Below are 17,495 nucleotides of genomic sequence, written 5' to 3' on the forward strand. Positions count from 1 at the left end.
CGGGAAATTTAAATTGAATAAACGATTTTTGTTTCTAAAGATTTATTGTACTCTGTTTTGTTACAGGTTGTATAATCTGCGCATCTAAAAATGTGGGTAAGTTGTAACATCTTTATCATAAATATACACATAAAGTCTATCTATTATAATCCTTTTTATCAAATAATTTCTGTACACTAAGTAAAATACATCACAAATAATGTAGGCATGTAAAAAATGCCTAAGAAACGTCTCAACATTTTGATAAAATCAAGGCAGCCGCATATATATGTCATACATAAAAGCTTTTTACGTATACAGTGCGTTTAATTTTAACTATCATGGAAGATATCTTGATTATTGTGGGTAATATCTATGATCTGCCATAACCCAAAAAAAGATTGAGCATCAAATGTGTTTTAGTCTTAACCTGGCCGCTCTAAGTATTGTTCATGATACTTGGGGGCGGCCGACATCTTCGAAGTCGACCGAGATTACTTCTATCACGAACCTAAGTTGGGGCGGCCGACGTCTTCGAAGTCGGCCGAGATTACTTCTTCCATAAAGTTATTAATGGTATCACTTGGTATTCGGAGATCACTTCGGGAAGTCGGCCGCCCCAAGTTATGTCCGTAATATAAGAAATAATCTCGGCCGACTTCGAAGACGTCGGCCGCCCCAAGTATTATGAACAATACTCTCGGCCGACTTCGAAGACGTCGGCCGCTCTAAGCACTGTTCATGATACTTGGGGGCGGCCGACGTCTTCGAAGTCGACCGAGATTACTTCTATCACGAACCTAAGTTGGGGCGGCCGACGTCTTCGAAGTCGGCCGAGATTACTTCTTCCATAAAGTTATTAATGGTATCACTTGGTATTCGGAAATCACTTCGTGAAGGCGACCGCCCCCAGGTATGTCCGTGATATAAGAAATAATCTCGGCCGACTTCAAAGACGTCGGCCGCTCTAAGTATTGTTCATGATACTTGGGGGCGGCCGACATCTTCGAAGTCGACCGAGATTACTTCTATCACGAACCTAAGTTGGGGCGGCCGACGTCTTCGAAGTCGGCCGAGATTATTTCTTCCATAAACTTGTTATTGGTATCACTTGGTATTCGGAGATCACTTCGGGAAGTCGGCCGCCCAAAGTTATGTCCGTTATATAAGAAATAATCTCGGCCGACTTCGAAGACGTCGGCCGCCCCAAGTATCATGAACAATACTCTCAATGCTCTAAGCACTGTTCATGATACTTGGGGGCGGCCGACGTCTTCGAAGTCGGCCGAGGTTACTTTTTATATCACGAACCTAAGTTGGGGCGGCCGACGTCTTCGAAGTCGGCCGAGATTACTTCTTCCATAAAGTTATTAATGGTATCACTTGGTATTCGGAAATCACTTCGTGAAGGCGACCGCCCCCAGGTATGTCCGTGATATAAGAAATAATCTCGGCCGACTTCAAAGACGTCGGCCGCTCTAAGTATTGTTCATGATACTTGGGGGCGGCCGACATCTTCGAAGTCGACCGAGATTACTTCTATCACGAACCTAAGTTGGGGCGGCCGACGTCTTCGAAGTCGGCCGAGATTATTTCTTCCATAAACTTGTTATTGGTATCACTTGGTATTCGGAGATCACTTCGGGAAGTCGGCCGCCCCAAGTTATGTCCGTTATATAAGAAATAATCTCGGCCGACTTCGAAGACGTCGGCCGCCCCAAGTATCATGAACAATACTCTCAATGCTTTAAGCACTGTTCATGATACTTGGGGGCGCCCGACGTCTTCAAAGTCGGCCGAGGTTATTTTTTATGTCACGAACCTAAGTTGGGGCGGCCGACGTCTTCGAAGTCGGCCGAGATTACTTCTTCCATAAAGTTATCAATGGTATCACTTGGTATTCGGAGATCACTTCGTGAAGGCGACCGCCCCAAGGTATGTCCGTGATATAAGAAATAATCTCGGCCGACTTCAAAGACGTCGGCCGCTCTAAGTATTGTTCATGATACTTGGGGGCGGCCGACATCTTCGAAGTCGACCGAGATTACTTCTATCACGAACCTAAGTTGGGGCGGCCGACGTCTTCGAAGTCGGCCGAGATTATTTCTTCCATAAACTTGTTATTGGTATCACTTGGTATTCGGAGATCACTTCGGGAAGTCGGCCGCCCCAAGTTATGTCCGTTATATAAGAAATAATCTCGGCCGACTTCGAAGACGTCGGCCGCCCCAAGTATCATGAACAATACTCTCAATGCTTTAAGCACTGTTCATGATACTTGGGGGCGCCCGACGTCTTCAAAGTCGGCCGAGGTTATTTTTTATGTCACGAACCTAAGTTGGGGCGGCCGACGTCTTCGAAGTCGGCCGAGATTACTTCTTCCATAAAGTTATCAATGGTATCACTTGGTATTCGGAGATCACTTCGTGAAGGCGACCGCCCCAAGGTATGTCCGTGATATAAGAAATAATCTCGGCCGACTTCAAAGACGTCGGCCGCTCTAAGTATTGTTCACTATACTTGGGGCGGCCGACGTCTTCGAAGTCGGCCGAAATTACTTCTTCCATAAAGTTATTAATGGTATCACTTGGGATTTGAAAATCACTTCGGGAAGTCGGCCGCCCCCCGACTTCGAAGAGTTAAAGTATTATTAGCGAGATTATTTCTTCTTATTAGACTTGGTTTCACGCTCCAAATCCCGAGTGATACCATTATTTTCATGTATTTAATTTTTGCTTTTAGATGCATAATATTTGATATAACACATTTGATGCTCACTTGCTTTTTTGAATATGTTATATAAGTTTGTCATATCTCCAACAGTAATCGAGATATCTATTATGACAACTAAAATCAAACACTGTATGTTTAGAAAAAACGTCGTTATTCCGAAGTGAAATAAAAACGTTTTCTCACAGTAAATTTTTGAATTTTTATTTATCGAAGTCTATATTTTCTATGTTTCTACATTTAAACGGTCGTCACAGAGAGTAACCCAATCATTTTACTATTTTGATTTGGAACGGATTTTGGGCCATGTAATAATACGTCTTGAACCGTCGAGAAGTTATCGTACGTATGCACTTTTTTCGCCTTATATTTTTTCGCGGTGTTATCAATATTATTAGTCGTCTTTTTCGAAACGAGTTTATCCTTTGGGTGTTGCGTTTCCACATTTTCATCCAAATGCCTAGCTGCCTGCAATATTTCTTGCCTTTGTTTCCTTTCTTTCGATTTTTCCACATGCTTCTTTCTTTCTTCTTTCGTCCAGTATCTTCCAATCTGAAATTTACTAAAACTAGAATTGTTTTTTTAGCGCATTAAATATTAAAATTACTTTTAATTCCGATAATGTATCATCTTCCGTTGTTAACCCACAACGTTCCTCGGTTATTTTCATTGCTCTATCGCGTAATATTCGATTACGAACCGGTCTTCTTGCGATATATCTAGTTCCATCCGGTCTTCTTTTTACTTTCCATTCCATTTTTGTATGCCCCTCCTAAAATAAGATTTTTTTTTATGTTTGATGATTATTAATTAATTGATAACAACTTGTAAGTTGACGACAAGACGAACACAGCACACAATAATGGATATTTTACAGCATATTTTTTAACACATCTTGCGCGGGAAATAACGAAAGTCGTTTTGCGCGAATTTCACATCTTTGGCGGGAAGCGACTAAACTCGTTTTGCATGGTATTGATGCCCAATACACGGTAAGACTTTGACGGCACAAGATGTGTTAATTTGTAACATATTTATTTAATTTAATATTTTAATATTCAAATGTGTTATTTTTATAAATTTCAACTTCATTTACGACATTTTGGCTGATGATGACCGTTATGTGTCGAAACCGGTTCCAATAAATATTTAAAATATAAGCAAGTAAGAAGTTTTTTTATATTTTAATATATATATATTTTCCGATATTAATTAATTAATTATAATTACTTACATCACTATTTTGGAATTGATTGAAGTTATTGGAAGTTTGACATTCAGCACCAGCACTTTGATGTCCAAGTGTTTGCCTAAAAAGCTGTTGCTGTAAAAGCATGGTTTGTTGTAAATTTGCAACGTTAGTGTACATCGTATCAGAGAGGATGTTGGCTATTGTTGGTTTTAGCGTTGGTGAACTCTTTGTTTGTTTCGGTTTTTTCTGTTTCGATTGGTTTTTTGTATCACAATTTGATTGTTTTGGTTCCTCCTCTGGTTTATTGGGGCATAAAACTAGCGTTGATCTAAAAATAAGTAATAAAAAATTGTTGAAGTGGTTTTTAAAATTTCTTAAGTCATACTTATAAATGTTCTTCTGTTTAGAGTCGGCATTGCAGGCCAATTCAAAAGTCAAGTGGTTAGAATTACTCGATCCCCCGGTATTATAAGCACTCGAACTATTTTCGTGCTCTTCCCCGCTGCTATTACTCTTTAAAGACTTCGATTTCACTTTTCCTTTTCTCGAATCTTTCATGTCTTTTATTTCGGGACTAAACGAGTTTTCTTGGGTGATTAACCATTGTTCAACCGGATTTTCCTCGTCGTAAGGGCAACTATATAGAGGTTCTAATATGTCAAAATCGGAAGATTCGGGGATGGTTTCGTAAATGTGCTCGGTATCCGATTCGGGGGGGACGTGTTTTCTTCTATCCGTTTTTACTAGTTGGATGCTTTGCATCCTATCGTTTAACTCCGAAATTTCATGGTTGATCGAATCCAATTTTGATCGCACTAGTGAATTGGTTAAAGTGAATTTATCAGCGCTAAAATGAGGTGGAACCCTTGGAGACGGCTCGTTTTTTGACGGCGATTGCTGATTTTCAGCTTGCCGTTGAATTATTTGCTCAATCACTGTATTTTGATAAGCCGCCGTTCTCCCGGAAATGCATTCCAAGTCTTCTGGCTCCATATAATCGTCGTACTAAAATCCGATTAATTTGTTGTATCATTAAAAATTTAAGCGTTGATTATTTTTACCTTATTATAGCACCTACTAATGAGTAAGGTGACTGCTTTTCTATTTTCAGCGAAAAGGCTTTCAGTTTCTTCTCGGTTAGCAACATCTTTACCGTTTACCTAAAAATAACCATCTGGGTATTTATTAGGTTTGTTGGAAGGATTTAAATTAGTGATGCTATATATTATTTATGTCACTAATTTAAATGGAAGAATTTACAAACCTGTAGGATTTGGTCACCTTGTCGAAGTCTACCATCAAGATCAGCAACACTCTGGGGCACGATGTCACGGATATAAACTTCCGTGCAGGTATCGACGTCAGAGCCAGAGCTATAACAAACCGTGAGACCGAGTTTCTCCTCGCTGCTGCACTTCCTAAGCGTAACCTCCTCAAGATCTATTTCCGGACAGTCTAAGATGTTTTCGTCAGGCCAGTTGGCCGCCGAAATGTCTGTCTGGACGGCGGTGGAAGTAAAATTTGACTGGGGTATAACCACGTCGCTGGCAGCACCGTCTTCCGGAACTGTTCGTCGCTTGATCTCGACGACAATAGGCTCCTGGGCGGCCAAAAATGCCCTAACCGCGTCCTGGTGAGGAAAACCGCTCACGTCCGTTCCGTTTATCTGCGAGAAAACGGCACAGAGAAACCGTGAATAAGGCAAGGAAAATTAAGTTGTAATGAAGCCCTCGAGGCGAGCCTCGAGAACTTTTAAATAATCCGGGAGTTTTTTAATTACGAGAATAATTGGGGGTGGGGGTTAGAGAATTTGCATAAGGGGCCTTTTGTCTGTCTGAGTGCTGCCAGTTTTCCAATAGAACCGCGAAAATCGTTCCGCTATTATTCTTTCACGTCAATCCCAATCGACTCGGAACTTTTAAAATGATTCAAACTCTTTTATAAAGTACCAAAAAAGTTCTTTTTTATGAAAAATCTGTAAGGCACATTTTTATTCTAGTTATTATTTTTTTTTTGTTTATGCTGATGTGAGATTAACGTTGTCGTTCAGCTGTACCTCTTGTTCTCGCGATGCGTTCGTTACTTCATCTGGAAAAAGGGGAGACAGATATTTTCGCTAAAATACTCCTGCCACCTAAGTAATTGCTCTTCTATGCTTTCTATAGAGATGCAATCTTTTGGATTTATGATGAAACAATCTTTTGTACAACTTTTCTTGATGAATTATTTTCATATATATTCTAAATAAATTTTACTAAAAATTTTTTTTGAAACATATAATAATTGAGTTAACAATTTCAGGACGTTTTTTAATCACCAATTGCTAGCAGAAGTCTAGGTACTGCTGGCACAAAACAGGATAGTATTAATTATGGGTAACAGAAGACTAGAAACTGCTAAATTTGCTAATAGAACCCTAGATTTTATTTCCAGATGACCAACCGCTCTCAGAAGACCAAATATTGTTGGCAAAAGACTGGATACTGCTAATAGATGATTAGATTCTGCTAATGGAAGACTAGAAATTGCTGATAGAATACTAAATTTGTTCTTAAAAGACTTCTTACTGGTTATGTTAGTAGAAGACTAGATACTGCTCACAGAATATAATGAATTGCTGGCAGAAGAATGATAAACAGAAGTCTAGAAAAAAAATGTTAATAAAAAATTCTTTTGGAAACTTAATAAAAAAAATAATTAAAACCAATGCAGAGTTTTGTATTGGGTTAACCTAATTTGGAGGATAATTGCAACAATTTCAGGACGACAGACTCCGTTTTATAATCACCAATTGCTAGCAGAAGTCTAGGTACTGCTGGCACAAAGCAGGATAGTATTAATTATGGGTAACAGAAGACTAGAAACTGCTAAATTTGCTAATAGAACCCTAGATTTTATTTCCAGATGACCAACCGCTCTCAGAAGACCAAATATTGTTGGCAAAAGACTGGATACTGCTAATAGATGATTAGACTCTGCTAATGGAAGACTAGAAATTGCTGATAGAATACTAAATTTGTTCTTAAAAGACTTCTTACTGATTATGTTAGTAGAAGACTAGATACTGCTCACAGAATATAATGAATTGCTGGCAGAAGAATGATAAACAGAAGTCTAGAAAAAAAATGTTAATAAAAAAATTCTTTTGGAAACTTAATAAAAAAAATAATTAAAACCAATGCAGAGTTTTGTATTGGGTTAACCTAATTTGGAGGATAATTGCAACAATTTCAGGACGACAGACTCCGTTTTATTCACCAATTGCTACCAGAAGTCTAGGTACTGCTGGCACAAAGCAGGATAGTATTAATTATGGGTAACAGAAGACTAGAAACTGCTAAATTTGCTAATAGAACACTAGATTTTATTTCCAGATGACCAACCGCTCTCAGAAGACCAAATATTGTTGGCAAAAGACTGGATACTGCTAATAGATGATTAGATTCTGCTAATGGAAGACTATAAATTGCTGATAGAATACTAAATTTGTTCTTAAAAGACTTCTTACTGATTATGTTAGTAGAAGACTAGATACTGCTCACAGAATACAATGAATTGCTGGCAGAAGAATGATAAACAGAAGCTTAGAAAAAAAATGTTAATAAAAAATTCTTTTGGAAACTTAATAAAAAAAAAAATTAAAACCAATGCAGAGTTTTGTATTGGGTTAACCTAATTCGGAGGATAATTGCAACAATTTCAGGACGACAGACTCCGTTTTATAATCACCAATTGCTAGCAGAAGTCTAGGTACTGCTGGCACAAAACAGGATAGTATTAATTATGGGTAACAGAAGACTAGAAACTGCTAAATTTGCTAATAGAACCCTAGATTTTATTTCCAGATGACCAACCGCTCTCAGAAGACCAAATATTTTTGGCAAAAGACTGGATACTGCTAATAGATGATTAGATTCTGCTAATGGAAGACTAGAAATTGCTGATAGAATACTAAATTTGTTCTTAAAAGACTTCTTACTGATTATGTTAGTAGAAGACTAGATACTGCTCACAGAATACAATGAATTGCTGGCAGAAGATTAGCAAATAGAAGTCTAGAAAAAAATTCATAAAAAAAAATAATTAAAACCAATGCAGAGTTTTGTATTGGGTTAACCTAATTTGGAGGATAATTGCAACAATTTCAGTACGACAGACTCCGTTTTTTAATCACCGCCCCTGTTCGGCACTCAATTAAGCGTATTTTGCAGATAGGCAACGCCGTACGCAATTCCGCGCGTTTTTAATTGTTTCCATCGGAGGGTCCTCTTTGTTTAAGGCGCGCTTTGACTGCTTTTGAATCGTGCACCGGCAGTTTTTAATTGGGTTTAAACCCGGCTTGTTTCAGTCCCGTTTCAATCGAATATTCCTTTGCCTGATTGTGTAAATCGTAATTGGAGATATAGAAACGTTTGAATTGGACGCGTAGAGCCGCAATTGTGCCGCGAATTTAAACATCGCCACTTCGTATACTGTTCCGGGTTTTATGGGTTAAATGTTAATTGGATGGGATTTTGCTTTTTTTTATTATTTTAAATTAAATTAGTAAAACGCGACTTACAAATCGCACCGATTTGGCAACCTGGGGCGGCAGCAAAAGCCGCTAGGGGTCTTGACATTACATATTCCCGGCGTGTATCCTACTTCACTCGAAAAGTATTTTCGTGTTGCTTTCAACCCACTCTCAACGTGCTCAACAAAATCCCTTTTCCCAGGACGTAAAGTCGCGAAATCCATTATACATTACTTCTGTATGAGAACCCGCAATGAACATACAAAGTAATGACCAACAATATTAAGTAATTTTATTTTAATAAAACAAAAATTTAGTGAACCGCATCCACTATAATTGTCTTTGGCGTAGTCGGAATTACTTCCGATTGAGCAGTTTTATTTTGCCGCTTCGTTGAGCAGCACAGATACGGTGAATTTGATGTCCATTAATCTTGGAAAAATACTGTGTATTGTGAAAAGGGGAATGCCCCCTCTTAAATGGACCGATTTATTTACTCTATTTTTCACACGATTATGAACCGGTTGTCCATAAAGTATCTATGAGTTATTACCTTATCAACAGATAGTTTTCTTTATGGAAAATTTAAGCTTGTATAAATCAATTAAATAGAAACTAGAAAGTTTCGGATTTAACCGTGCATCTTCAGATGTTTCATAAGATTTTTAAAATAAAACCATATGCTAACGCGAAGTAAGCTCATATAACGACAATCGATTGGGAATGCTGTAAATGGGGCACCGGAAATCCCGATACTAACCCTACACTAAGCTTAATAAAGATCGTTTTATATTGAATCGGTGAATAATTTTGTAATTTACATCTTTGAATTAAAATATTTCCGATAAACGGAAAATTTATGGTTGAAAAATCCACAGTAAAGCGGGATTACGAGTGCTCGTATCGTTCATATCTCGATTTATTGTATGGCTGTATAGAACATAAAATAACGATTTCGGACTATGTGTATAATGATAAAAAATGAAAAAGTGTTGAAAATAAAGTTTGCCACCGAAATAGAAGCAAAACCATCATGAAAAGTGCATGGACACGTGGGACAAAGTACTTTTAACAGTCGCCGCTGGCATCTGGTGTCCCCATCGTCAGACACAATAGCATTTGCTCTGGTACTGACAGTTCTCAGAAATGGTTCGGAGGAGGTCTAAATATTTTTTCTGTCTAAATTCAGTTTGTATCTCATAACATCGGCAAAATTCAATATTCAGGGAACGGATATCGTTTTCGCATCGTTGTTTCAAAGTTGTGGGTTGTTTGTTGTCTTTGCCGATGCCCTCGGAAAAGACAACAATATTGGGTCGAACGACGGCGTCGATAACCGGAGTGCGGTTGACCCCCGAGATGAAAACAAACGCACCGAGGAGAAGTGAGTTTTGGGCTTTGAGACAATGATAACGACGGTGTCGTTTAAGAGTTCTTAGGAAAGGTCGCAAGGTCATCAACAACGGGCGGCGTACAAGTCTCGTCTACGTATTGTTGCGTAGGAGTAATGGGCAATATTATTATTCCACTAGTTATTTTTTTTGCCTCGCTCGCGCGTTCGACGGCCGTGAGTCACGTTTGAGAAATCGTGAAAAATCCATAAGCAGAGACGGACAAAGGAGGTGTCGTATCCGTCGTCGAAGGGCCAACGTATTCGCAACTATTTTTCAATCGTCAAAGCGCCAAAGAGAACAAAGGAACGTTTGTCTTCGGCGACCGATTAATATCGCGACGGACGGCCATGTGGACATTGAGTCCGTTTTGTTTACGTTTTTTCTTGGGAATCACACACACAGCTGATACTTCTTACCTTCAATATCAAAAAATCCATTTATCTTAACGACCAAATTGAGACTCGTAGTTCTCGTTCGAGTCGATTGGAACTCGGGTTCTGAATGCCGTGCGAAACGTTCAAATCATCATGGAACGGATGTGGAAGAAGAAGCCAATATCGCAGAGGCAACACGCACCACGTACTGCTCGAAATCGACTGCTGCTCACTGCTGCTCCGAAGCGAGCTCCGCTCGTGTCTGGCCGCCAGTCTTCACCCTCTCGTACTCTCACCCCCCCCGCAAAGGCTCCGTCATCAGCCAACATGCGTTCATTATCTTATATTGTTGACGGGCACGTTCGAGTCGGTCACGGTTTGTTGAATTTGTAATGCCGCCTCGACGCGGAAATCGCGAAACTGCCCTCGCGGCCTTCAATCGCTCCCTCTTCACAACAACACCCCTCGATTACCCCGACAACGCTCGCAGCCTTATTTTGGGGACACTTCACGAGATTTATGTCCGTCAAATTTACTTAATTTTACGTTAAATTTGCCTTGACGACTCTTGGTATCTTCCTTAACACCATCTGGATCTCTAAAAAGATCATCCTAAGAAAAAATATCATTTTTCATCATCTGGAATGATTTTACTTTCTTCGGTTATTTTATATAGAGTGGAACAAAAGTCTGGATTCAGATTCCAGACTCACCAATTTGGTTTGCAGTTCATTACTTTTTCTTGTTCATGTTGTTATTTTGACATTTCTGCAATAAAGAAAATTAGGTGTTTCCAGACTTTTATATCACATTGTACTTTCTTTAATAAGTTGTCATAATTATACAAGGTGTTTCATAATACATGCGCAGGACTTCAGGATGTGATAGCTTGTCCAAAAATTTGAAAAAAACAGAAAACAGTTGGTGAAGATTTTGAATTTGATTGACGCCACTTCAAAAAGTACAGTTTTGAGACGCCCATTTGAACCGTCAATGCTTTCTACACAAAAAAGGTACTGTAGGTCATGAGCTCTAAAGTTGACCGTTTTCTAGAAAAATTAACTTTTATGTTTTTCAACATGGTCAATTTTTTGAACAAGTAACAAAAGCAAGCGTTAACTTCATAATTGCAAAATAAAAAAATTATACAAAAGTTATCTTATTTATTAGCATTTCGCACATTTCAGCGTTTGTGTAAAAAATTGTAAAATTTATTTTTAACAAGTAGGCATTAAATTTTATAACAAAAGCTACCTCCTGTCAAAATAACAATTACTTTGCCAGCAAAAAGTAAACTTGTATTACAAAATTAAAAATGAATTGCGAAACCTTTCCGGAATGGCATGCGGTAATTCGGCAGAAGCAAGGCGATTGTATCAAGAGAGACATTCTAATCGCCCAGTACCACACCATAACTTGTAGGTAACAATTTTCCGTAAATGTTTGAGCTGCCATCGTCGGTGATCATTTGATAGGCCCACATTTATAAACCGAACAGATTAAACGGTGATTATCGACAATTTCTAGAAGAAGTACTGCCGGAACTACTGGAAGATGTACCGCTTCAAGTAAGACAAAACATGTACTTTATGCATGATGGAGCTCCGGCCCACTTTAGTTTGGTTGCTCGCCAATACTTGGACCGTTGGATCGGTCGAGGAGGCCACCGCGATCTCCCAAACTTAATTGTTTAGATTTTTTCTTTTGGGGCCATCTAATCTACGCTACTCCAGTTGAAAATTGCTACTCAAGTTGACCAATTAAGAGTGCGCGTTGTTGTATCTCAACCCAACCCATCCCTGTATCTCGAAAATGGTGCATTTTAGAGGGTAAGTTGATAGAAACTTTTTTTCAAATTTTTGGACAAGCTATCACATCCTGAAGTCTTGCGCATGTATTATGAAACACCCTGTATAGAGTGGAACAAAAGTCTGAAATATTTTAGGATATCCAATTTTTCTGATCAATTTGGTCAGAATAATAATGACATTTCTGCAATAAAGAAAATTAGGTGTTTCCAGACTTTTGTATCACTTTGTAGTTTTTTTAATAAGTTGTCATAATTATATATAAATGTTGCAGAAGAGAAATTGAACCCATTATGTGGTGATGAAAACCATCATAAATAATTCTCGCACCGGTGACCAGATGTCGCGGAGTGCCACAAAATTTTGGCAACTATATTTGGGAGGTATGGGGGATGAGAAGGAAGAAGCTGATCCGATTTCCGAAGAGGGGTGGAAGATCGATATAGGATATTCGGTAGCCGCGGATAAAAATGAACAAATCGCCCCTCACGAGAAACGATTGTCATTGCAGGAGATCATAGGATCGGGGGACGGCCAACAAGAGGGGTGCGGTTATAACGTCGACGACGGCCGCCCCCCTAATCCGTTCCGCGTCCTAATAAATTGCGAAATAATCTTTTTACGCGTCCTCTTTTAGGGGCATTTGCATTTTTAATTCGGCCGGTCGGCCTCAAGGGCAATTTGAATAATTCTGCAGCCCCCGCCTCGACCGCCGAAGTCGTCCACTACCGCTGTACCTGAGGCGCGTTTTATCGAAAAAAATAAGACGAAATCGAGCGTGGGACGTTTAAATCACCTCTCATTTGAAATTTAAATCACGTATCATTCGGCATGTAAAATATATATGCATCCGACAGGGTGAACGATCGCAACGACTCCGCAAAACCGATCATTTTTTAATTAACGCACCCTATTACGTATTAAGCGTTGCAATTTGTAAATTATACCGCGGTCCCGAACACGTGAATTATTTGTTGTCCGCCGTTATACGTCCAATTCTGATTTATTACCACCAACATTTCAATTATGATTAACGTCCTTGTTTAAGGACTGAAAAACAACAAAAAACAAATACCATTACAATTTATTTCATCTATACTCGATTTCATTTTTTTTTGTCCACTTAAAAGAGAGCTATGAAAACAGAATTTTATCGTGAAGAAAGGCCGAGCGGCTTTCCCCAAATATTTGTGCCACTGCTGCCGTCGCCGCCAGACGCCGTCGTATTTGTCCAGTGATAAACAAAACGGCGGGACATAGGTGTCCCTTCACGTTGCCGACGGTCATTGACGTCCGTGGTGCGGGGATCAGCCGCGTTGCCGCTTTATTTTTGTAACATTTGAACGTATTACTAAATTTAGGCGAAGTTTGAAGCATATCGCTCGTCCAGGTTAAGGAATCGCGCGCGGTCCCAACTTTAAATAACCTTTATAGAGGGACCGCGGACGAGCATCGTCGCGCCCCTTTTCTTCGAGATCTCGGCGTTTTATGCACTACTCCTCTTTCGAAAATAAACCCGGACGAGCTCGTTGTCACAACAAAACAACACTGCCGGGTCCCGGCCGCTGTTCACGGCTACGCGGAGTTTACCTTACGTAACATCACAAAAACACCAAGTTCAATTTCCGCTCAACGATCCCCGTCGACATCTCACGTTTATAAAACTACTTTATGCATATACTTGACTTCCTTCACACTCAGAGTTGCGTCGCTGAATCATAACACACAATCTGTATAAATTTTACTAATTACGTGTTATGATCTGATAAATCTCTATATTTTCCTAACGACATAAATTGACGTCAAAAAGTTGAAAGAGCGGCAAGACCCTAAGGAGCTTTAATTAAAGGTTAGATTTCGATCTGTTTGCGTCGATTACATATTTGCCGAGTCCCCGTCAATCATCAATCATTCCGTGTTATCGCCGCAGCAACTGCTACCGTTTCGTATCGTCCTCCTTTTCCCTCAAAGCAGACGGTTAATTCGTCCACAAATAACGACGGCAAGTCGCCCGTAAGCACAAAGGGTTCCGGTACCCAAAGCCCAATTGCGATTATTAATGAGAAGAGGCACTTCGTCAGGCCGAGCGTGAAATTTCCCATCACCAGACGTGTGAACGATATTTTTCGGTTCGTTTGGTTTTTATCCGCCAACTATTCACTTGATGCGTAAGACCAATAAGCGTAAGGAACAGCCCCAACCCCAATATATTAGTAATTTTTTTTTTATAGATTATAAGTACAGTTTCGTAAAAATATTTGTTATAATATATATATTCAAAATATTTAACATTAATATTTAACACTAGATTTTTCTTCCAGATGACCAGGCGTTGTCAGAAGACCAAATATTGTTGGATACTGCTAAAAACTGCTGATAGAATACTAAATTTATTCACAAAAGACTTCTTACTGTTGGCAGAAGACTAAACACTGCTAATGGAACGCTAGGACCTCCTTGCAGATGATCAGACGCTGGTTCAAGACTATACATTGCTGGAAAACTGGATACTGTTAATAAATGATTAAATTCTGTTAGTAGGAGACTAAATACTGCTCACCGAAGACAATAAATTGGTGGATTTGCAGTAGATTAGACACCACTTAAGGCAGCTTATATTTGCCAATAGAACTTTAAAAAACTTGATATTGTTCCAGAAAGCTAAATATTCTTTAGATAGGAAGATACTGCTGGTTGAAGACTAGATACTGCCAACGTAAGACTAGATCCTCCTTATAGAAGCCTTGAAGCGGCTGCTAATATAATACTAGATCTACTTAAAATACACTACTTATTGCGTGAAGACGAAGCAGACATTATTATATTGTAATTAATTTACAATTTAATTAATCAATTTATATTCTTGACTCTATATTCTTATTTATTAGTATTGAGTAGTGAATATTTAGAGTAGAACAAATATTTACTAAAATCTATAAGAACCGAAAACAAATTTTATGCAGACAAACCGATGGGAAACAACTCGGGGCTGTGTCTGAATTTATTCAGGTGAGACAATAGATAGAGAGATTGCTCATTGTCTTCCCGAGGCGTCCCTCGAATAATTTTTACCATTCCCATGCAAATTAACGAGGAAACTTCCTCGGCATTGTGTCAGGCTGAGGAGCGGGACTGATTTATGGTTAAGAGATGGCGTAAAATCCCGGTACTCGTTATGGGAATGGTAACCACGTTCGTGACGCGATCGTAAACTACGCAATTTTAACGCCATCCGTCGATTATTCCCACTTAGCACCGATATTTACGCCCTAACCGCAAATCGATTCGATTGCAAACACAAAACCGTCTCTTCCGATTCACAGGTTTAAGGTTTAAAGCTCAGAATTTACCATGAAATGGAACGATTAAAAAAATGATAGCGCTTAGATGAAAGGAAAACCGATAGACGAAAGAAAACATACGTCTGACGAAAGCTTAGACGCTGAGAAAATAGTCCAAAAAGGGGTCGAGTGAATAGTTGTAATGTCTGGGGTGTAACCCTATTATCGCTTCCCCCAGCCAAACAGTCTGTCTACATACTATATTTAATTTCAAGAGTAGATGAAGTGTTATTAGGTTACAATCTGTCACTTTTTTTACATCCCAAAAAAATATGTATTGATATATATATAGTCCACCAAACAAACATTTATAACCTACAAAACTTTCATGTACTTTGATTAAATGATTCAAAACAAAACAGAATGAGTCAAAAACAAGAACCAGAAAATCAGTTTGATGATTTATTGGATGATGAGATGGATGAGATAATGAAGAACTTAAATGTTACAAACATCAAAGATGTTCAAGATGAAACTTTAAATACTGAATCTTTAGAAGAAATGAATAAAGTTAATCTTAAAAGCACAAATCATCCGTTTGTTTTCTTCGAAATCGATGAAATTAAAAATATCACCACAACCAATCTTCCAAAAACGCAACAAATCAAAACTTGCGGTTTTTATTATCACCTTGGCGAAAAGATTTATTTACATCAACATCCTAACGCGGAAAAAACGCAAATTTTAGATGGAATTGAAGTGAATGCAGACATGATTAGTGAATTTCCCCTCGAAGGGAGATTGTATGAAAGTTTTGGGGGATTAACAGTGATGGGAGAAGAAGATAACGACCCAAAAGTGATGTTTGCCGTTTGGTTTTATCGCTTAAGAACTGGAACATACAACGACTTGGTAAAAATATGCAAAAAAATTAGGGCAATGTTTTGTAAAGACTTAATATAATTTATTTAAACTTAATTAATCGTTTTGATATTGACCCATCATCAAGCGCCATCTCTTTTTTAAAACCCACACTAAATTAAAACATTTGCAAAAAACAAAATTTAATAACATACAAAATTTTATTAATGTGTTTATATCGCATAAAAAAATCATTTCATAATGTTAAACATTAAAAGGTATTTTTGAAATTCATATTTTTAAAATGATGCGCGTGGGGTTTACGCAAAAGATTCACCCAGATACTGCTTGTTTATCACACTCTGAATATACCTGATCTAATTTTTTTATTACAACGCAAGCAATGGAATCCAAAGAAAATCAAGAAAACATGAAAGAACCTAATCAAACTATAGTAAGTTAAAACAATAACATAACCACAAATTTTAAATTCTAACCTTAAAAGCGACCGAAATCGTTAAAACCCGAGGATAATGACGACAACGACGACGATATATCTCAACAAATGACGGCGTCTTACAGCGAAATTTCATTCAAATCTGGATTGAGCCCTGATGAGCCCAATGATGTGTTAAAGAGGCCGGTTACGCTGTGTGATGATACCAAAGGCTTGGGGCCACTTACTTTAGAAGGTATTGTTCATATTGAAGGGAACATGACTCATTTTGTTGCTGAAGATCTTGAATATAAAATTAAAATATCTAGTCCGCAAGCAAAGAACACTCCCACACATAGCAGGCACCCTAAACAAATTGGAAGTTTGGATGTAGGACTCTTAAATGATTTAGAGATCGAAGCGCAGCATTTAGCTACATCTGTGGATAACCTTACAGAAAATTTGTGTGGTATTTTACATTCAGTAAGTTTAAAAGAAAGAGTGTTTTTAATATTAATAATTTATTTTGCTTAGATATCATCAATTACTGCAGATAATGTGGATGTATACAAAAATGCTGTTTCTAAGATGTCTGATGATATGGATGCTAATATAAAAGTTTTTTTAATTAACTATTGATTGAATTTATTGATAATTAATCATTTTTAGAGCATGTATACAATGATGGCAAAAGCAGAAGAAGTGACGCAAACTATGAAGTCTGTTGATGCACATGCAAATAGAGTGTAAGTCTGATTAATTGAGATAATAAGGAATTGATGTGATTTTGTGTTTTAGAAAAGAAATCAAGAGATTGGTTGATTTATTTGAAAGTTATTTGTAATTTATTTTTAGCTAATTTATATAAATATTTTTAATTTACTTACTAATAAAAATTTCTCGCTTAATTTTGTCTTTATTTAGCTT

At 38.1% G+C, this 17,495-nt stretch overlaps 2 protein-coding genes and 2 long non-coding RNA genes across 6 annotated transcripts; 3 read left to right on the plus strand and 1 right to left on the minus strand.

The window, feature by feature from the left end:
- Nucleotides 1-25: 25 nt before the first annotated feature.
- On the minus strand, nt 26-10,479 carry LOC111425177 (SLo interacting protein 1). Of its 2 annotated transcripts, none has more exons than XM_023058999.2 (7): nt 10,225-10,479; nt 5,166-5,567; nt 4,963-5,061; nt 4,287-4,906; nt 3,944-4,229; nt 3,317-3,481; nt 26-3,261 (listed from the first exon to the last, which is right to left on the minus strand). In XM_023058999.2, the coding sequence occupies exons 1-7, from the start codon at nt 10,243-10,245 to the stop codon at nt 2,950-2,952; spliced, it is 1,905 nt and encodes a 634-aa protein (XP_022914767.2). In that variant the 5' UTR covers nt 10,246-10,479; the 3' UTR covers nt 26-2,949. The 2 variants fall into 2 exon arrangements, with proteins under 2 accessions (XP_022914767.2, XP_022914768.1); XM_023059000.2 differs by having other exon boundaries at nt 3,181-3,271.
- Nucleotides 5,563-10,227, plus strand: LOC139431176 (uncharacterized). The gene is made up of 3 exons (XR_011641487.1): nt 5,563-6,747; nt 6,806-7,217; nt 7,276-10,227. It is a non-coding gene; the product is annotated as an uncharacterized lncRNA (long non-coding RNA).
- A 1,013-nt stretch (nt 10,480-11,492) lies between the features above and the next one.
- On the plus strand, nt 11,493-16,249 carry LOC111425178 (uncharacterized). The gene is made up of 2 exons (XR_011641382.1): nt 11,493-14,173; nt 14,312-16,249. It is a non-coding gene; the product is annotated as an uncharacterized lncRNA (long non-coding RNA).
- Nucleotides 16,250-16,370: 121 nt separating this feature from the next.
- LOC111425330 (BLOC-1 related complex subunit 6) lies at nt 16,371-17,476 on the plus strand. 2 transcript variants are annotated; one of them, XM_023059292.2, is made up of 6 exons: nt 16,371-16,586; nt 16,638-16,824; nt 16,870-17,051; nt 17,103-17,186; nt 17,238-17,314; nt 17,367-17,476. In XM_023059292.2, exons 1-6 carry the CDS (start codon nt 16,536-16,538, stop codon nt 17,410-17,412), a joined length of 627 nt encoding a protein of 208 aa, XP_022915060.1. In that variant the 5' UTR covers nt 16,371-16,535; the 3' UTR covers nt 17,413-17,476. The 2 variants fall into 2 exon arrangements, with proteins under 2 accessions (XP_022915060.1, XP_022915058.1); XM_023059290.2 differs by having other exon boundaries at nt 16,372-16,586; nt 16,638-17,051.
- Nucleotides 17,477-17,495: the final 19 nt, after the last annotated feature.

The sequence above is a fragment of the Onthophagus taurus genome, chromosome 8 (genome assembly GCF_036711975.1).
Source record: "Onthophagus taurus isolate NC chromosome 8, IU_Otau_3.0, whole genome shotgun sequence".
In the NCBI taxonomy this organism is placed as follows: Eukaryota; Metazoa; Arthropoda; class Insecta; order Coleoptera; family Scarabaeidae; genus Onthophagus; species Onthophagus taurus.

Excerpts from the sequence above, each read along its gene's own strand:
- LOC111425177 (XM_023058999.2), bottom strand. The coding sequence starts at position 10,245 with ATGGATTTTTTGATATTGAAG. Across the intron at positions 4,907-4,962 it reads TTAGTAGGTGCTATAATAAG|TACGACGATTATATGGAGCC; the intron begins GTAAAAATAATC and ends ATCGGATTTTAG. Across the intron at positions 3,262-3,316 it reads ATACATTATCGGAATTAAAA|ATTGGAAGATACTGGACGAA; the intron begins GTAATTTTAATA and ends AGTAAATTTCAG.
- LOC111425330 (XM_023059290.2), top strand. The coding sequence starts at position 16,536 with ATGGAATCCAAAGAAAATCAAGAAAACATGAAAGAACCTAATCAAACT. Across the intron at positions 17,187-17,237 it reads ATATGGATGCTAATATAAAA|AGCATGTATACAATGATGGC; the intron begins GTTTTTTTAATT and ends AATCATTTTTAG. Across the intron at positions 17,315-17,366 it reads GATGCACATGCAAATAGAGT|AAAAGAAATCAAGAGATTGG; the intron begins GTAAGTCTGATT and ends TTTGTGTTTTAG.